The 20867-nt window shown below is 46.3% G+C and overlaps 1 protein-coding gene across 4 annotated transcripts; it reads left to right on the forward strand.

Annotated features, from left to right (window-relative positions):
* The first annotated feature begins 325 nt into the window (after window positions 1-325).
* Window positions 326-19736, forward strand: LOC147133858 (uncharacterized). 4 transcript variants are annotated; one of them, XM_086012675.1, is made up of 12 exons: window positions 341-838; window positions 9907-10059; window positions 10381-10488; window positions 11107-11323; window positions 11911-12141; window positions 12210-12316; window positions 12683-12875; window positions 12972-13024; window positions 14037-14134; window positions 14210-14369; window positions 14896-15102; window positions 15296-19736. In XM_086012675.1, exons 1-12 carry the CDS (start codon window positions 818-820, stop codon window positions 16595-16597), a joined length of 2850 nt encoding a protein of 949 aa, XP_085868801.1. In that variant the 5' UTR covers window positions 341-817; the 3' UTR covers window positions 16598-19736. The 4 variants fall into 4 exon arrangements, with proteins under 4 accessions (XP_085868798.1, XP_085868799.1, XP_085868800.1 ...); XM_086012673.1 differs by having other exon boundaries at window positions 330-838; window positions 12683-13024; XM_086012674.1 differs by having other exon boundaries at window positions 332-838; window positions 14037-14369.
* The last annotated feature ends 1131 nt before the right edge of the window (window positions 19737-20867 follow it).

Raw genomic sequence — 20867 nt, forward strand, 5'->3', positions numbered from 1 at the left:
TTTCCAGACACATGAACAATGGATACTGTCATGAGAGCCTCCATTCAATGCTCACCCCCCACCCCCCAAAAACTACACCCATATAGTTCCTCATACCACCACACATAATATTCATTAATAATGATAACAATAAACAAAATATTTTTAATCAGACGCATATGATATTTCCCCTCATATGTTCAGCTTTTGCTTTTTTTCTCCCTCTCCTGCAGGCATTCAAGCTTTACGACCACTGGAAATCATCGCCATGCGTTCAGCCTCGCGCATGCGCAGTAGGACAACACACGTAACATTGAAACACACACACCAAGAGAGAGAGAGAGAGAGAGCGAGAGAGAGAGAGAGAGAAAGAGGGAGAGCGAGAGAGAGAGAGAGAGAGAGAGAGAGAGAGAGAGAGAGAGAGAGAGAGAGAGAGGCAGCTCTGGGATCAGCTCAACTATTTTGTTTTTTAATTTCCCAAATGTAACGCGACAATATTTCCTATCCGGACGCTTCAATGGCTTCCCTACTTGGATACTCGATTTAATTTGTTACATTTTAACAATTTGAAGTCAAACCGCGGTGGATTTATCGAAGTAGATTGCTTATTCGTACAGGATTTTTTTTTCGTTATTAACATTTAAGTTGGCAAACTTTGGCCACACCTCGAGCCTGGCCTATTTCCACCCCCCCAAAAAGCAGGATTTTTTTTTTTTTTGGGGGGGGGCGGCTTTGCTTTCTTTCTCTCTGTCTGGTTTGGTGGTGCGTTTGTTTGTGTGACGGCAAGTCCCGGTGGTGTAACCGGAGTGGGGCCTCACAGAGGGAATGCAGGACTGCAATGGAGCACAATGCAATACAGGTAAAAAAAATTTAAAAGATATTTTTATTGATGTATTTTTTCTATGAAATGCCCAGGTTCGTATCAGTCGGTTTTCTCTCTGCTCACCGCTTTGATGTAATTAATCGTCGATAAATTAGGCCTCGGATTTGGAGTTTTATTCCATTTAGTTTGACCATATCGCATTGATTGCCCCCAGCCCCCACCTTCCTCCTTTTCCTTCCCACACACACACATATAGAGTTGCCGTGACTCACAATTCCAACTTTTATTCCGACCCCCCCCCCCCAGCTTCAAACGTGGCATATGTATGAATATTGTTCTAATATTTGGATATTATCCCTCCCGCGGCTCTCAAACGTTTCGACCGTGACACACGGCGAGCTGGAGCCTGAATCCCCCCCCCCCCCAAAGGCAGCACGTTCAAAATCCGCGTGTAATAATTTCTTGATATTTCCCGTCGTGTTTAATGATTAATTTCTTTGTGTGGTCGTGTCGACATTAGTCCCCCCGGTTTCTCGACTAGGCTAAGCGAACCACCCCTCACCCACGGTGAAGCACATATTACCGAAATAAAATAACATTTATCGTTTAAAAAATGAGAAAAACAGGAAACTTTTAAGGCTAACACCCCTCCTCCCCCCCCCTTTTTTTTTAGCTCAGTCAGCTAACTAGCTTAGCTTAGCCACAAGCTAGCTATCGTTATAATTGAAAATAAACTAGATGTTATTTTTTAATTAGAAATGTTGGAATAGCTCGACCGGGGCGAGGTTGAGCTGTTTCGTTGGTGTTAAACAAGGGTCGAAATAATATCAGGCCCGACATTTTGTCTCGGCTGTAATTACCACAGTTTAAGGTGGAATGCTAGTATTGAGGCAGATATGTGATGACTTTTTTTTAAGTTAGATTTTAAATTCACAGAGAGAGAGATCGAGAGAGAGAGAGCACAGAGCTCATAAAATCAATTTATGTCAATATAAACCTCCCACGAATACATTCAATACTATTGTCTAAAATTAATGATTTAAAATTTAAAAAATAAAATATGAATGTCAATGCTGTTTTCCTTCTCTGCTGGTTTGAATAGCAGGATATAGCCAAGGTCAATACTCCTAGCTTGTTTATTTCCGCCCGAAAGACTTATCTTTATATTATAGGACATTCTGTTACTAATATTCAAAGGGAGCTTTCTCAAAACCGTGAACAAAAATGCCTGTGCATTTTATTTCCCAGAAAATATCACGAGCACTGACGCAAGCAGATTAAGGGTTTCCATCTCAAAGTGTGTGTGTGCGTGTGTGTGTGTGGGTGTGTGTGTGTGTGTGTGTGTGTGTGCGTGCGTGGGGGTGTGTGTGTGCATGTGTGTGTGTGTGTGTTCACAATTTGAGACTGGCCTCTCAGATTATATTATGTGGCTTTTATTTTCCTGCCTCATTTCCACCACTAGGCTGAGTTGAACACTGTTCTTCTTTGGCCACCTCCCCTCAGGGCCTGGAGGGAGAGGGGGGAATCCAGAAAGATTGGAGACTGCTGCATGAAATCCTTGTCATGGATAATAGTATGTTTATCATACGCGCATGTTGCTATTCATCACATGGCTTCACTGTAATTAAGTTAAATACATGTAGAATTTACATTCTGGTGGACGCAAAAGTGAAGGGGAGTTTTTTTTCTTGCTTGTTTTCCTGCTCTTTTGGATTGATGAATAGTTCCAAAAGCGCCACAGATTAATATGAAACATCACAGCTATAAATTACAAGGCACGGTCAAATCTGTCTTGTGCAAGTGTTGATAGGTCGAATTTAAAAAGCCCAAAATGAAAATATCTTGAAAACCCGATGCGCTAGAAGAAAATATCAAAAATGTTGAAAATCAGCATCAAAAATACATTTCGGGACACATAAACCCATCTGTTTCAAATTTGCTGTTGTTATTCTTAGCCCAATAGCATAGTGGCCTAAATTCTATATGGATAAACAAACTCCAGTTACCTTGATTCTACCTTTCACACTGACATAAACTGAAAAAAACCCACAATTTGTAACAAGCACATTGTTTTTTCATTTATTTATTTATTTTATTGATTTGGTAACAGTAAATTCAAATGGCAATTATGCTGTTAGGCTAACGATTTGTTCAATAGTTTGAGCCTTAAAAAAAACTTCTCCTTGACACTTTAATCTGATCGAAGCTTACCGAAGTACGTTTTAACACATTGTAAACATGTCAAAGCGAAATTTGATATATTCAATGGGCGAAATCTGCGATACTGCAGGACCACGGTATGGCGCCGATTACTGTTGTTTATCAAGATTGTCGCGACAAGACGTTGTTGGATTTACGGTGTGTAATGGCTAATCTAACGCTGCTCGTTCAGATCAACTTTCTTCAAATCATTTCTTTCATACAAACGACCGCAAAAAGCAAACCGTTTATTTGATCCAGTGAACCGAGAGTGGCTTGATATCTTGCAACAGCATTTTCTTCCGCACTAGTGATTGATGTTGTGCGTTTTGGAATCCCGATTCCCCTCATCCTTTCAGTCAAACTAAACAGTTTGACGTTCATAGTCTTTTGTTTAGCTGTAGAATCTTATTTCTGGAATGTTTTTCTTTTTATCACAAAGGTGATCTTGTATGAATCGTGCTTTCCTTTTAGGCCTGTAGGGCATCCATCCATTTTGTCAAGGAAATAGCTTTATGAAGATGGCTTTCTGCATGTAGCACTCGAGGAATTCAATGTTAACATATTCCATTTCTGGTTGCTTTTCGTGTCTATTTATAGCACACGTTTCAGCATTTTGTTCTTGAGACTCCTGTTTGCTGTTGTTTTTGAAAGATAGGCCAAACATGCTTTTTTTTTTTTTTTTTTTGCGGATGCACGTTTCTAGCCGTATATTGTCGTAGTAGGCAATGGGATTTATTTGTGTTGTTGATAGTCCACCTCAGTTGTCATTTCTATTTGAAAACATGCAATTCTATTCCTTGGGGTATTTATTAGTACGGTGTGCTATTTTTTTCTTATTGTATGCTGGCTTTCTCAGCGTGTCATTTTAATATCTGTCGCTGCAGTCTTCCCACATGAATTTTTTCAAAATCTCGCTTCTGTAATTTCATCTGCATATGTATGTTTGCCGTCCACCGTTGGCCTCACCTTTTCATTTTTTTTTTTTTTTTAAACATCTGGGAAGATTGATATCGTGTTAAGACTGAAAAGAAGGAGACTTTGTTGTGGTTTGGGAGTACTTTTGTGTGTGGGCGTGTGCGGGTATGTATGTGTGTGTGTGTGTGTGCACAGTTTTCCCTCTGGACCTCCTTCATGTGTGGCTTCCTTTTTCCCCGACGCTAATTGAGGCACTGCAACTCCACCACGTCATCACACTGCATGTCCTCTATTTTTTTTTGTCTTCCAAATTTTAATTTGCTGCTCTGGCTTTTTTTTTTTCTTAAATTCATTTATATCATTTATACATTGATCCGGTGCCTGCTGCAGCTTGTCTGCAGAACTGTGGCGCGTGGGGGAGAGGTGGGGGTTAAGCAGGAGGAGGAGAGGAAGGGTGAGTATGAGGTTCGGTGGGGGAGGGGGTGCACGGCCTGTTTTTTTTTTTCTTTTCTTTTTTTAAGGGGAGGGGAGCTGATTGTGGTTGATCAGCACAAGAGTGCGAATTTGAGAATATTCTGCATTTCGGCAAAGTAGCGAGGCAGGCATGACAATGACGAGGCAAACAGGAACGACCGGTTGTTGTAATGTGCACGCACCTGCGCACGCGTTGGGCTATACAACAAATGCAGAATAAGCACTTTTATTCGGGTGAATCTTCAAGTCCGACCTTTTTTAGTAGGAGTAAATAAGGAGCAGCTGCACAGGCGACCCCACCCATACACACGGGCACAGACACACACACACACACACACACACACACACACACACACACACCACATTGATTCTATCATCTCAAAAAGATATCATATTTCACTCGACTGAATATGAAAATCACATATTTTGAATGTACGAATGAATACATTTTACAAGTCTCACTGATTTTTTTGTTTTGTTTTAATTTCTCCAGAAAGTTTTATCAGATAAATATTGAGTAACTGGACATTTTCTAGTGAACAATGTTTTGAGTTTTACATTGTGGTTACAAAGCAAAAATATTATTGCTTTTATTTTTTAATGTAGATTTTTTACATGTAAAGTTTCAAATAGCGATATGATTAGAAACAATGGGGAAAAAAAAGAATCATTTTAAAAAAAATAGTTAGGCAAAAAAGGCAAAATTGAATGCAATGCTTGGCTCCACCTTCAGAGGTGCTGTGGAGGCAAACGCACCTAGATTGTGGTCCAAACATGATGTCATTTTTGGCTATTCCTGACATAATTTTACATGTTTAATTATGAAAGCTGCGTTGAGTCATATTATTTTTGAAGTGAATTTACTCTAAAAATAAATTGATTTTAAAATGTCTTGAAAATATGAATTACTTGTTGTCCACGTTCGTACTAATAGTACCTTTAGGTTTTTATCGCGCTTTACAAGAGCTAAGGATGTTTGAATCGCAAAAAAATACTTAAATAATAGTCTAATTAAAAAAAAAAAAAATCTAAATAGTTGGATTACTATTAAAAACGTGTTGAATAGTAATACAAAAATGTATATTTTTTAAAAATGCCCAAATAGTTGATCAAGGACATATCAAATGTATAGCTATTGCTTTTTCTTTTATGCCAGTTTTTTTTTTTTTTTTAATCAATTGACTTCATAAGTGAATGTAACAAAATGGCGGTGATTGCATTTTTTTTCCCCCTTTTTGAATGACTCACAATAGACTGACGCTAAGCAAGTCAAATGTCGTCATTCAAGCGCATTTAATACCACAGATATGGCTTGTTCAGACAATTCAATACGATTGAAATCAACCAATAAATAAATGAGACATACAGAACACAAGTAAAAAGCCAAGGAATAAATATGTTGTCCAATCAAAAGGATGTATCTCCAAGCATTAAAAAAAAAAGGTTTTATTGCGTATGAATATAACCAAAACAACGGGGAGTTGAATATTTTGATTATTCGGATCCTTTTGTTTAACGTTACATTTGAGTAAGCCGTCATCAATTCCGAAGCCGATCATTCACAGATTCCACCGCGGCGAGTGATTTCATTTTCATGCCAATAAAATCTGCCTTCGTCCGTCAATTGATAAGGCAGGAAGATTTGAAAGGGATGCTGGGGAATGGGGAAAAAAGCAGCTCACTCAATGACTGATGCGTCATTCGCACTGTGTGGCCAACAATAATAATTCTATGCGCAAACCGGTCACGTTGACAAGTCAGCGCCTTTTTCGGCTCGACCGTTTGCCACTCGGAAAGATCATCTGTGAAATACTTGCCGTCGCTCGCTGCTGGCGGGCGGCAGGCAGCAGGGTCTCCGCGTCTTCCCTTTCACGTTAAGCTGCTGTAATTTGGCTGTTTTTTGGGGTTTTTTTTTTAATGCCTTCAGCTCCTAACTGGAATCACAGAGGAGCCTGGTGGATTCAACATCAGGAGGGCCGCATCTCCATAGCTGCCATGTTTAGGTCGGTGATAGAAACAACAAAAATGACACAACCTGCAGTGATAGACTCAAATATGCTTGTAATGCACACAGTTGCTATCAAAAGTTTAACCCCCCCCCCTTTCAAATGCCTGTTTTTTATGTGTGTGACATAAAGATAATTTCAACATTTTTTCCCCCACTATGACCACAGTACAACTCAATTGAGAAAAAATGAATAAAAGAAACATTTTTGAGAAGAAGAAAAAAAGCAACTGAAATAATGTGATTGCACTCATACCCTCTTGTAAGTGTTAATAATGATGATAGTAAAGAGCAGTTTATGTGAGCACAAAAGCATCAGGCCTCTGCTGGAAAGCAAAACAACATGGCCTGGAAAGCCTACAAGAACAGCTGAACTTGATTTGGGGTTAATCAAAGGCACTTGAACTGCTGACTCTCGTCTGTAGTTTGAAAGTGATCTCCCGAGGTCTGCGGTGCAAACACATGACCTGATTTCGTTTTTTTAACAAATGATATTAGTCCGTTTTTTTTCAATGGACTTGCATTTTTGCTCACACGAATGTCAGAAACAGTTTTGAAATGATGTGTGATGTCTCATTTTTAGATCATAAAAACGTGGCATGGGGCGTGTTGACTTTCTATCCACTGTATCACGTTGAACGTCAAACTGCAATCACTTAAGCACACGCGAAGCAACTGTTAAAAGAAAAAAGTCTTCCCATGAAAATGTCGAAAACGCGGAAAAAAGCGATTGCAAACGAAGCGAATGTCATCACTCGCAGCAAATCCTGCCGCCTCTGCTCGATTGTGTGATGGGGAAAAAAAAAAACCAGCTGCTCTCAAATGAATGATAAACAGGATGTGACGTTGTGTGGCTAGCTCCCCCGCAATCTCGCGGAGCACGTTTTTCAGCGCTCAAATCTGCTGTGTATCGCGTACCTGTCGAGCCCGGGTGGACTGAAGCTTACGAAAGCTGTCATGTGCCCGTACGCATCTGCGTGGAATTTTACACATTATTTTCGGATGACTGCTGTCACGTGATTGGAAATCAGCTTTTCCCCAAAAAGGACACGCGCCGCTGCGGCGATTGTGGCAGCTTGTGGCAGCTTGTGCGTGTCGTGCGCGGGGTCTCGCCCTGGTCTCGCTCTGACGTGTGTTGCTGGACTAGCGGGCTCCCCTTTTCCACGACGCGCGACGGCCGCCACGCGGGAGGCGACTCGGGCCCGGGAGAAAGCTCTCGGCTCGGCGACAAAAACAGGAACGGATGACGCCGATCAAATTGACATTGGCCGTACAGATGGCCGATGTACGGCCCGCGTGTCTGAAAAGGTGTTTGTTTGCGCCTGCGCAAATTAGGCCAAACGCGTACAAGTCGACGGGTATGTTATCGTGATCTTTTTGAAATGACTATTGAATTTGTATTGTGTTTTGTCTAAACAGCGTTTGACCTTCCAATCGCTCCCGCACAGCAGTGACAACGTTTTGGGGCCGGATTTCAGCTCATTTGAAGCCGAGCAACAACCGGCCCAACTAATAAAAGCTAGCTTGCGTCGTGTCTTGTTTATTGCTTTCGTATAGTCTAGCGTTGTGCCTCAAATGGACTCTCGGTCTCATGCTAGAGGCTGCGCATGCAAAAAAAACAAACAAACAAACAAACAAACAAAACCCCCAACAACCTCCAACCTCACTGCAAAGGTGCTTGACTTCCATTTTGCAAGTCGCCTTGGAAGCCGACCTTCCGCTTGTGTTTAGCAAGCAAACCAAACTTGTGCGAAGGGGGAGGAGCGTTCATCGTTGCGTCATGAGCACAAACAATCTGCCACATGATTTTCAGATGCTCCATTGTTGTTGTCCCCCTGGCATTTCTGTCATAGATTTGGTTCAAAAGATGAGTGAGGAATCGTTTGTTCCAAAGTGCCGAGTGGCTCCGCCGCCGCCGAGTGGTCACAGTCGTTATTGGGACAACGTTCACATTTTGCGGCTTGAGATGTCAACTTGCGCCAAAAAAGCCGTCATTGGCTTCAACTTGGATTGTTTGCTTTGAGGCAGGATGATGTTGAATAAGCTCTGCCTCAACATTTTGGACAAAGCCTCTCTTGCTTTCACTTTCATTTTCAGCATGATTTGGCCCCCGCGCGGCCATCAATCATGTACTTGTTCCAAAGCGTCCGATCCGGGAAATAATAGTTCCTCCGACGATTGACGTCACAGCGGCCAATGTGTCATTTTGTCTAATAGGCGACGCGTGAGTCATTTGGAAAGAAGCTCACCTGCACCGTCGCCAGACATTTGTACACACTAACGCCGACGGTCGCTATCAGCAGCCGCAGATATGCTGCACGCACACGCGGGGGTTCATTTGTAACATTCTTCTTTTTCTCTCCGTGTAACTTGCTTGCCGCGTTTACAATGTGGCAGAGATGAGCGTGCAAGAAACGCGGATACATGTGGCACATTGGTAGCCTGCTAGCATAATGGTCTGTCCTTTTGAACGCCGTGTCACAACATCAATCATCAAAATGCTAAATGTCCATGTGCGTGCAAATGTTATTTTCATTTTTTCCTGACGTTACGTGTAGATTCACAGTCATCCAGGCCACGGTAATTTGTAAAGGTTGAATCAAGGCAAAAAAACCCAACGTTTTTTTCTTTTTTTTTCTTCTTGTTTTCTGGAAACATTCCAAAATGACTTGCTTACTTATGCTATTAGGCAAGTGACATAATCACTCATTTGTCCGTCTGATTATTATGTGTTAAGGGTTACAAAGATGTTACAAGGTAAAATGGACATTTGGAGAGCATTGAGTTGGAGCAACTCTATTCCATGTCAGTTTTTGTTGATTATGGCGGCGCCATGTGGACAAAAGCAGTAGCGTTTTGACAAAAGTCAACCACATTTCCCATGCGCACGCACGCGCTTAGTGCCGTGAAATGCTCAGCTCTCGCTGGCCTGCAAGTTGGACTGAATGATATTTCCATTTCAAGTGGCTGTGTGAAAGATAAACAGCAATGAGGTCATGAATCTGATTTTGTTCAAACAATGCTTTTGGTTTTTTTGTTTGTTTCGGGGCTCCTGCCATGACATCCAAGTAATAGCGCGTCGATGTTGGAATCGACTTCCGTCCTTATAGCGAAAGGAGGAAGTGACGTATGCCCTAAAGTAATTCAGGACATTTGTACTTTTTTTGTGCGCCAGGTTTGCTCCCGTCCTCCTCAAAGTAGTTTAGTGTCAGTAAAAACAATACAGAGCCCCCCCCATCGCCCCCCCAGGACATGACAAAAGTCCCATTCAACTACTTGTAAGTCAATGTTTCATCAAAAGAGTTGTGAGCATTTTTTGATAAGGTCGAATTCTTGCCCAGTGCTGCTTTAATTGTTATAGAATGAATTTGTATTTTTTTATTTTAATTTTTTCACGTGAATGGACTCATAATGATTGAAGTCGCGAAAAGTTGTAATATTCCAAGCTGGTTAATCATTGCGATAGCGGATATTTATTTCTCTATTTGTGACTTCCTTCTTCCCGCAGTGGTCGGGTGCTCCTTCCTGCCAGAGAGGCAGCTACGCCTTCTACAAGTCGGTCAGCAGCAAAAGCCGAGCCGACGGCCCCGCGCAGGTGTGGCGGCTGGGCGAGTTCTACTTTGTGCGCTGCGGGGCGGAGGATCCCGTGGGCATCGCTGAGGTGAGCGATCGCCGCGGACTCGAGAGCACTTTGCAAAGACGTTAAGAAAGAAGCGAGCAGCCCTCGGGCGCCGTCTTCGATTGTGTCGCCCAAGCTCCGTTGAGCACAGGGAGGTGTCGCAGAGCACAGGGAGGTGTCGCATGTTAGCGGGACTCAATTTGGGTGGACATTTTCAAGAAGAGGTGATGGCAGTGTTTGATTTGAATCAAATTGCTCAGACGCACAAAGTGCCAACTTTGTAAGCCTAGCGCCAATGTTCACGCTGACTTTCTACCGCGTCGACAAGAATGGAATGGTTTGTCTTGTCTTCTTTGCGTGCAGGTGACCTTACTGTGGGAAGACCAGATGCAGCGCCACCTCCTGGCCAGCGCCAGACTCTACTTCCTGCCCGAAGACACGCCCAAGGGCCGGACCAGGGAGCACGGAGAGGTCGGTGAAAGGTCCGGGGGAACTGGGAGGGAGCCAGAGGGGCACTCCGCGGCTTCCTTTTTGATCCCGGCCTCGCCTTGTGTTTCGAGTGGATTTTGCAACGTCATTGTCGTTCCTTGGTGCAAAGAGGTGGCATTTCTTTGGGAAAAAATGAGTCATTCAATGACTATTATTTGTTTTCCAACTCAATGGAATACTATTTGGATAACAATATCCAAATGTCATGTCAACCGGAGGTAAGCTAACTTTGAAAGGTGAAACACAAGCAACTTCAATGAGGCACGGAGAGGCGTCGCAGCAGACGGGCTGTAAACGTAAACCCTAACGTGCCCTTTACCTTTAACGACGGCGAGCCAGTGTGACAAAGTGCCCAAATCAAGCGTCTTGGAGCGCCGTTAGCTTAGCTGCTGCCAGCATTTGATAAATGTAGTATGCAGGATCCGGAATACATTGAATTTGTTCCACGAACAAGCTCAACTGACTCAAGTGCCATTATTTCCTTCCGTCCCCCAAAAACAGCAGCATTTTTTTTGTTCCACCTTTTTAATGATGACAAAACAAAACAAGAAGACGAAGAAGGTCAATGCGGGCCGAGTGATTTGCTGCGCTTTTGCGTAGGACGAGGTGCTGGCCGTGTCCCGCAAGATGGTGTTGCGGGTGGAGGACCTGGTGCGGTGGTCGTGCGCCGAGCCGCCGGGGTGGAGCGGCGGACCCGAGGCGGCGCCCGAGGAGGCGCCCGAGGAGGCGACGCCCGGGGCGGCGCCCTCGCCCTGCGGCGCGCCCGACGGGCTCCGCGGCCCGGCCGACTGCACGCCTCTCAAGGACGAAAGCCAAAGTAAGAAATCCACCATTTCCTGGCTCGAGCGCCTGCCGTTTTGCTATTTTTTAAGTCGACTTACAAGTCACTGTTCAATCATTTTGTTGTAGATGTTTAAAAAATGGGCAAAATTCGACAAATTGTTGAATTAGTTTTCATGAAATATCGGGTCCATGATTTTTGAATTTTCGGGGAATGTAAAACAATGTCATTAAAGAGCACGTTCGAGTGGAAGTCGAGCCAAACCGCTTTTTTCCCAGAATATGTTCAACGCAGGCCCACCAGCCGAAACACGGCAATCTCGTCTTGGAAAACAACACCTTGCTTCGTTGATTTTGGGATTGGTGAATTCATTGTAAAAAAAAAATTTTTTTTAAAAACGTGCAAAAAACGCTTTTTATTTGAAGTAAGGTTTCATTCTAAGGCTCGGGATGCATATGAATATTGTACTTCAAAGGTTTTTCTTTGTACCTGCATGCGAACGATGTCTGCTTTTTTGAAAAAATTGCCAAAAGAAAGCCGCCCCCGACTGGGCACACGCAGACCAGCCGACCGGCCGTTGCGCTTTGTTTCCCGGGCCCTTTTTTTTTTTTTGTGCGGCGCAGACGGCGCGGCCCAAGGGCCGAGCGTCAAAGTCCTGAGCTACCCGCAGTACTGCCGCTACCGCTCGCTGCAGAGGCGCATCCGGGACGGCGCCCGGGACCCGGCGCTGCGGGACGGCCACCTGTTGGCGCTGGGCGGCGTCAGGGCCGCGCCCGGCACCCGCCTCATGTACTGCCGCGACACCTTCAACCACCCGGCGCTGGAAAGCAGCGTCAGCTTCTCCTGGCACTTCCGTGAGGGCCGCCGCGCAAACGCCCCGACGGCCGCTCGAGCCTTTCTCAGCAGCCTTCTGTCGCCGCAGGCTGTCCGTCGCTCAGCCTCCGAGGACGGCCCCGCAAGAGGCGGGGCCGCGACGGCAGAGACGCGCCCGCCTGCGCACGCTCGGAATCCTGGATCGACAAGATGAAGGTGGGAGGGAGTCTTTCTCCGCAATTAGATGAGGCCTCTTCCCCCTTTTGGCCTTTTCGTGTTTGAAGGCTTTGTCTCAAAGAGGAAGCTGCAACTTTGTTTCTGCCTCTCCGGCCCCCAAAGACGGACCAGACATCTTTTCGTTGCCCAAAAAAAATTTAAAAAATTTAAAAAAAGACGGAGATTAAACTGGATGCATGTCCAGAAATGTATTTGAACTGAATCAGGATGGAAGTGGATTTGATCTTGTAAACTGAACATTGAAAAAGGGGCAGAAATGTCAGTAATCGTGTCTCCTTTTTGGTTTTTTCGACAGACATCTGACACCTTCCACTTGTCTTTTTCTCCTCCGGTCGTCCGTTTTAGGAGAACGTGATGGGCAGCGTGGAGGCGGGCGGCGGCGGCGGCGACGACGACGACGACGACGGCGGCGGCGGCGGCGGCGGCGACGACTGGCTGCCCCACCCCGAGGAGCGCCTGTTCCTGGAGCAGCTCTTCGCCTTCATGGAGCGTCAAGGCTCGCCCATCCACAAAGTGCCCAACCTGGGCTTCAAGAAGAGTCCGTTTGCCTCACGCCCGATCTCCATTTTCTTCACGGGGGGGGACGTTGCTAACGGATTGTTCTCTCTCTCGGTGTCTGTCCCGGCGCCCACAGTCGACCTCTTCCTCATGTACTCGGTGGTCAGACGTCTCGGAGGCTATGACAAGGTGACGCGCACGTTTTTTCGCTTTGTTGTTGTCCCCAATCTGTGCGTGTTTGGCTAGGTTCACACCGCAGGTCTTAATGCTCAATTCTGATTTTGTATTTATTTTTTTTTAAATCGTACTTCTTTGCGTCAGCGTTCATATTACATGACCCGGCCGGGTCTTGTCTGCCGTATGAACACGTGCGTCGCCAAAGTAACGCGACTGCGCAGAAGAAGAGACGACGTCACTCCCGAGTCCCGACGTCGTGTTTGCGGAAGTAAATGCGGTCCGGCGTGTCTCGGCATTTATACAGTCAAGTGATTAGATAGGAGGTAGAAAGAAAGAAATAGAGTATTTGGGGAAAATGACGAGGCGACGCCTTCACATCTGATTTCATGGAGACATCACTAGCGCTGACGTCACGTCACAACCGCGCGTCAAAAACGAATCCATCCCGGCCGTGGCCGAATGACGGCGATCGCCATAAATGTCCACTTTGTGCTTCATGTTTCAAGTGGGAATACGTTCAAGTCCAATATAAAGTCAATAGTGTTACTCAAAACAACTTTGCGGATCCCATCCCCCGCTGCCAGCAGTTCCCCTCCGCCTGCGCGCAGCACATTTTGGGCTGGGGATGACGTGGATGTCGGATGGATGCGACCTGGCCCTTTCGGACCGCGAACGCATTGAAAAAGATGGGATACGGACCCGATCTAGGACCGCGTACGAAAGTGACACAGGTGGCATTTGAAAACATCGCAATGGAGCCGTGGGGACGGGCGTAAACAGATCGGATACAGGTTGCGTATGGGCAAAAAAATGCGATCCGGGTGGCGTTTGCCTGCGGTGCGAGAGGCTGCGCGTGTGCGTCTCGAGTGCAAAAGCACAAAGATGGCTTCGGTACAGCGGCCGACTCGAGGGCGCGGAAGCAGTTTTGTCTTGCGGTTCCATTGACTGACTGACGGGAAGGCTTCTTTTGCTCATTTGGCCGCTGCATTTGCTTCCATTGACGCCTGTGCGGAAAAAACGCCAGGTGACGTCGGAGCGCATGTGGAAGGTGGTTTACAACGAGTTGGGCGGCTGTCCCGGCAGCACCAGCGCCGCAACCTGCACCAGGAGACACTACGAAAGGTGCGGCGACGAGGCCGCGCTCTGCGCTTTTGGCGCCGGCGCCCGCAAATGTGTCTTTGTGTCTTTTGGCCTCAGGCTGATGCTCCCCTACGAGGAGCACCTGGTCGCCGGAGGCATGCGAGCGCAAGTCCCGCAATGCCCGCCGCCCGCCAAGCCCACGGGCATCCGAGGGAGGAAGCCGCTCCCGCGGGGCAGAAAGCCAGCACCCAAAGTCAAAGCGCCGCCGGACGCCTCGGTAAGAGCGACACACGTTTATTTGCTCAAATAAATGGCTCCCCTCGAATGCGCACCAAATGCTCGGGAGCCACACGTGCTTCTTTCCTGTATTCCCCCCCAATAACGGCCAACCCACTAACAGACACGCACGCCCCGATTCGTGGCTGGCTGGCTGGCTGGCTCGCGCAAATACGGGATGTGATCGATGTGCTGTATGACTGCAACTTACTTCCTTCGCACCAATTGCTACTATCAGCCAGGGCTTTGGCTTGCGGCACTTACAAAGTCATTTGAAGAATACAGACCAGCCGAGTTTTTCAGTGAACAGGTTCCTCAGAGAAGCCCACATTGAATTTGTGAATAGTCAAGTGGGCTTAGGCGGGCGGGGGTCGACGGGGGTCGTCCTCCCCACCCGCTGTTGAGGAAGTAAACGCCCCTGGCCGGCCGCTATTTGCAAGCTCGTGGAAGTTGTCAACGCGATGAATAGCGTTTGTATTTTGCCCCCCACCCCCAATGGTTGTGTTGCTCTTCCCCCGCCCGCGCAGATCGGCGCCGCCGACGGCAGCGCGGTGGCGGTGGCGAAGCGGGGTCGAGGCCGGCCGCCCGGCAAGCGCAACAAGGCCACGCTGGTGGCTGAGGCCAAACTGCTGGCTCAGCAAGAAGCCCAAATCGAGCCGGAGTCGCCCACGGCTCTCCCTCCGGCCCCGCGCGGCGTTGGACTGACGCCAAACAGCGGCGGCGCCGCGCAGCAGGTACAAGCTTGAATGGTCTGCGGTCAACTTGGCTCGGGCTTGCGCGATTGAACCCGTCATGGGAAGCATTATGCATCTTTGCACGATTCGCCGTCTCCAAATGTGTCCAAATTCCAGGCATGTTTGTACATCGGCCATGAAGGTGTCTGAGATGGTGACCGTCTGTCTACCTTGTCTTGTCTCCTCTCCCGAGGTGTCGCAGCCCATCCAGCCGGCCCTCCTCCCCATCAGCATGCCCCTCACCCCGGACCTGTCCCCCATGTCCACCCCCTTCCTCTCCTTTCCGCCCAAGCCAAAGGAGCCCCGTGAACGGGCCGGGGAGCCCGCCGTGGCGCCGGGCGTCCTCCTCTCTGCGCTGCCTCGCCATTTTGTGGGCGCATCCCTGGGCGGGTTCAGCCCCGTCAAAGGTCTGTGTCCCCTGGATGTGCTCAGGAACTGCGTGGGCTTCCAAAGGGTCATGGAGAGCCCCGCCCTGACGCCCCAAGAGCCCAGTCAGCCGCACACTACCATCTACACCCTCCAACCCAAGCACGGGAGCCCCGACACGCCTCTTCCCAGCGGAGACCAGCGGCCGCCGCCGCCGCCGCCGCCCCCGCCCCGCCCTATTCAGCAGCACCACAGCCTGTGCTCGGGGTGCGACGCGGACGAGGACGCCCAGAGGGGAGGCGCTCGGGACGCACGCGGTCGTCACCCTCTGCCCCCCCTGCGGGTCCTGCCTTTGGACCTGGACTGTAGCGTCCAAGTACGACAGCTGATGAGGACTCGCCTGGGCTCGACTCAGTTCCAAACCTTCACCCGCCGGCTGTCCGAGGCGCTGTCCCAGGACCTGGGCGCCAAGCCGCCCTGCTCGCCCGTCACGCCGCCTCCCGAGCAGGCCCTGCCCCTCAACCTCAGCAAGCGCTTTACGCTCAAGAGAGCCGGCGCCGACCCGGCCGAGCTCGCTCGAGCGAGCGCTGACGCCGCCGAGTACGAGCCGTCCCTCAAGAAAGTCAAAGCCGAGCCGAGCTCCGAGCGCGCCGCCGACGTCAGCCTGGGCGGCGGCTGCGGGCGCCCCCCCTCGGGGCCCGCAAGAGGCGGGGGCCAGGAAGCCGGAGCGAAAAGCCAGGAGGAACCGGCAGACCTGAGCTCACCCAGCAGGATCAGGGCCTTCCTGCTCGGCCTGCCGCCATTCCGAGTCAAACTGGACCAGGATCTCAACGGGATGAAGCCGGCCAAAGTCCCGCCGTCGGCCTCCGGGACGGAAAGCCAGAGGACGGCGACCCTTGAGAAAGAAGCCCAAGCGGAGCTAAGGGAGACGAGTAAGCTCAAGTCGGAGGCCCTGAGCAAACAGGTAGGAAAGGTACAGGCGCGCGACGTCCAGGAGGAAGTGAACGCCTCGGGGGACAAAATGGAGGACTTGGGCGATCGGATGATGGCCACTGAGGAAAAGTGTGACGCCCAAGCCGGCCCCGTTTTGCCACAGGCCGCTGCTCTGGCCCTGGCTCAGCGGAGTTGAAGAGAGTCGCTCGCAAAACTGTCATACCCATTTTTCTTTTTTTTTTCTTGACAAAAATGTCCTAGCCCGGTGGGGGGGCCAACATCTGCGCTCGGAATGTTTTGATCACATTCTTGCAGTCACCCAGACAATCACAAATCATGTCTTTCTTTCTCTTTCTTTCTTTCTTTCTTTCTTTCGTTCTTTCTTTCTCTCTCTCTCTCTCTCTCTTTCTTTCTTTCTTTCTTTCCAAGAAGCAGAACTGCCACATAGCGCCACCCTTCCCATCCATTCCTCTCGAGAAATACCATCCACCAAGAAATGAAAGCTAACTCGATTACGCATACGGGTGATGATGCTATGCATCGAGCCGTCATAACCGGCATCTGTCATTTTCAATCGTACTCTACTTCTGTCCAGAATTATTTTCTCATTTAAAAAAAAAAAACAAAAAAATGTTCTCGGGAATCTTCGCATTTTATATATCTATGTAGCCGGTTGCGTGAGGCGCTCCCGGAAATCGCTCCCGGAAGTCGCGCTATATATAAAGTGTACACAGCTATGAACTGGCTTTTCCCACACTAACGTGCCTTATGGGGCCCGCCCGCGCTCATCGCCGGCTTCGTTTCGCTTTAAAGAGATACCTTGACGTCGGCACGAAAATTCTCAGCGCACGCCACCAAAAACTTCACACCAAGTACACTTACGCAAATGATGACCACGACCTCGGCGGAATTTACTCCCGAATTGAGTCATTCGGTGTGTAGCCCGGACGTGTTGAGTTGAACACAAGGCTAGCTTTCTGTCGTGTAGGTGTGGCCACAGATTCCTCGTCCCTTCTGCCATCTGGTGGAAAACAATCCCATATCTCCGCTTGTCATTATATGTCGCTGGAATAGTTAGATGAACAAAGATAAGTCATTTTCAAAATTGGATCATTATTTTGGACCCGGCCCAAAAAAAAATAAAATAAATAAATAAACCCCAAAAAAGTGACTTCTCCATGTCAAGGTGTCCCTTTAATCCCTGCCTTTTTCCGTTTGAAATCGTCCGTTCACTTTATGGTTCCAATTTGCACACCTCCATATTTATACGCCTGGCGTCTTTTTTTCTTTTTTTCCTGAGTATTGGAAGCAACGACTACCACACTGTACATCGCCCAGGATGACCTGGTGCTTTTTTATGTCTTGTTCTGTAGCGGTTGCCACATTGTTGCTGCGCCAAAGACAATATCATCTGACACTCAAACCTCCAAACACACTACAAACGACAACCCAACATGGCCGAGTGTTTCACAAGATTGCGGAATACTTCCCATTTGTGTCATAGTGTCATTTTTTTTTTTTGCAGTCGTTTCATGCACCACGCGTTGTCTGATCATTTTACATTGCGAAAAATATGGATTATTCTTTCCGTTGTTTCACCGTTTATTTATTGAGTGAGCGTAGCGACGGTTGCTGAGCTGAGAATAAAGTTGTAATATTACGAGAAAAGTGAAAAAAAATCAATTGTAATGTTGGGCAAAAAAAGCCTGACATTACAAGAATAAGTTAATATTGCGAGGAAAACCTTTACTAGAATTAAAGTCATATTTTATTAAAACCACGACAAGAATTGTTGCAATGTTAGGAGAAAGGTGGTAATCTTTGATGAATAATGTCAGTAGGGAAAAGAAACCTGTATAACGACTCAAAGTCATATTGATGAAATGAGTCAAAAAGATGTTACACAAAAAATACAGGAACAAAGTTGTAAATTTACTAGAATACTAGTAAATTTTAGGAGAAAAAAATATGACAATAGTGTCATAACGTTAGCAAGAAAACATGAAATTCAAGTTGCGATATTACGGGATGAGTTTCCTCTTAAAAGGGGGGGGGAATTGTCATTTTATGCTCAAAAGTATTGTAAATTATAAGAGTGAAGCAGCGAATTTACTGCAATACATTTTATGAGAAAAAATACTGCAAAGTCATAATAATCCAAGCAAAATTGTAGAAAGTATTACGAGGATAAAATCGTCACATTAGGTACTCTCATGGGAGGGGGAATTTTACGAGGAGGAAGTGTAATGTTACGCAAGTTGTTGTTGTTTTTTTAAATAGAATAAAGTTGCAATATTACAAGACAAAATGTAAATCAACTCAAATGAAATTGGAATTTTATGCGAAAAAATCAAAGATATAAAAGTTTATTTAGCTTAAAAAAAAAGTAACACTACAAGAAAGTGAGATGAGTCGTAAATGTATTACAATAAAGCCATCATTCTTTTTACAAGAAAAAAAACTCGTACAAAGACCAAAGTTGGGCGTCATTTTCAAAAGCAATTATGTATTTTGGCTCATTGCCTTTTTGTTTGTGTAGGAATTTTAGACATTAGAAATCCAACTTTGTCACGTTACTCAGAATATGAAAAATGTTTACTTAATCATTAGAATCAAGCTTTATTCTGTGAAGTTTTTTTTCTTGTATTATTACAAATGTATTCCCGGTTTTCATTGTTTGCTTTTTTTCATTATCTCGTCCACTAATAATCCTCTTGAACATGACGTCATCCGTACTGGACCTAATTGTTTAAAGTGGCGTTTTTTTTGGTTGGTTTTTTTTTTTTTTTGTGCTGTAAGAACGAAACGTGGCAGCGACTTGAAAATGCACGTGCCATTTTCATTTTGTCTTTCCGCAACAACAAATATGCCGTTGAAGCCATTTTGTGGCATCGCCTTCATTTTTCAAGCTACTTTGCCTCTCGCCAAGGCTTGTCTTTGTGTTTGGAGCAGTTCACTGCGTGCCCGTTGGGTTTTGGGGTAATCCCCCCCACCCCTATTTCTCATTTTGATTTTGAACATCCTTGCATGTTTTATGTTGGACAATACGCCACTGAGGGTGAATGCCTGGGGGGGGGGGGGGGGGGGATCTTGTAGTCTAAGGAGCATGTCAAAAAAAGTAGTCTTTTTGGTTCCTCTTTGATTATTTAAGCTTATGTTAGGTTATGATTTTTTTTTTTTGTCTTGCAGATTTCAATGTTTACATTTTATTTTTGTTGTACGCATGTTGAGAGTTGTTGATGTACCTCCGGTGTTTTTGCACACTACCACAATATTGATCGGCTTCCTCCAATGGCACTGTACTTCAACATTAAAAAGTGCCTGATGACTTTGGAGCCAGTTTGGACGTTTCCCAAAATTCTGCTGGTTGACTTGAACATGAAGCCGTTTGACTTTTTGGGGGAACGCAATGGTTAGAAACTTGTAGGACAGCTTAAACTGGACTTTCAGTACTCATCCACCATTTGGGAACGTTAACGCAGGTTTGATTGGCACAAAAGGCATTCATCGGGTTTGAGTGGTCGGTCGATTTTAAGATGCTGCATCGAGGAGGAATAAAACAGCTTTTGAAGAAAATTCCCCCAAGAAGGGAAACATTTTGACAATTCAACATTTTGCTCAAATAATAACAGTTGGAAAAACATACTTTGTCATTAGTTTGTATTTTTAGCCAACAAAAAGGTATCAATTTCCTTCAAAATGTACGTTTCCAAGTTAAATCCATCCATGAAATGTTTTTACTTGAATAGCGACGATAAGTGACTTGACCCCCAAACCACTGGGGGCACTGTGTCAAAATGGTGGATTGGAATGCAAAAAGCAAATAGCATCGCGGCTACCTTGTAGAATGTTATGAAATGTGACAGATGGGAAAATGGTTGAGATGGCTGCGTTTGCTCGTGGCAAAGTTGAAGTTAGGGGCAACACAGTGTGAAAAGTGGTTAGCATGACTGCCTCACAGTCAGGAGATCCGGGTTTGAACGTACAACAACACGGATGCAGCGCCTTTAAAAATTGTTCCGATGAATGTCTCCGATCACGTCGTCATCCTCCTCTGACCTCACTTTTGTGTGTGTGTGTGTGTGTATCACCTGACACCAAAATGCAGATCATCTTACGGCATTTTACGTGTTTTTGCCTCCCCCCGCCCCCATGACTTTGTCATTTAGAGATTGAATCCCAAGCTCGGTTAGCGATTGTTCCCACGCAACCCCCCCCCCCCCAATAGCATTAAAAAAAGAATGGCAGTGTCAAGTCCCATTCCATATTAAAACACACTGTATATTTATAATAAAAGCATTCTGATAATAAATAGGGTCTTTTTTTATTTTTAATGTTTTGCCAGCTGTGTTGATGTGAAGAGACTGACCTCCTAGGCACACACAGTAAGTCGTTCTCTGCATGTTTCTCAGAATCAAGGGTGAGTCCACTTGATTTTCTTTTTTTGCTATACGGTGGTGGGTGGC

This window comes from Filicampus tigris, chromosome 17 (genome assembly GCF_054856515.1).
Source record: "Filicampus tigris isolate MCC_2025a chromosome 17, RoL_Ftig_1.0, whole genome shotgun sequence".
NCBI lineage: Eukaryota > Metazoa > Chordata > Actinopteri > Syngnathiformes > Syngnathidae > Filicampus > Filicampus tigris.

Excerpts from the sequence above, each read along its gene's own strand:
- LOC147133858 (XM_086012672.1), top strand. The coding sequence starts at position 818 with ATGGAGCACAATGCAATACAG. Across the intron at positions 839-9,906 it reads TGGAGCACAATGCAATACAG|TGGTCGGGTGCTCCTTCCTG; the intron begins GTAAAAAAAATT and ends TTCTTCCCGCAG. Across the intron at positions 15,103-15,295 it reads GCGGCGGCGCCGCGCAGCAG|GTGTCGCAGCCCATCCAGCC; the intron begins GTACAAGCTTGA and ends TCCTCTCCCGAG.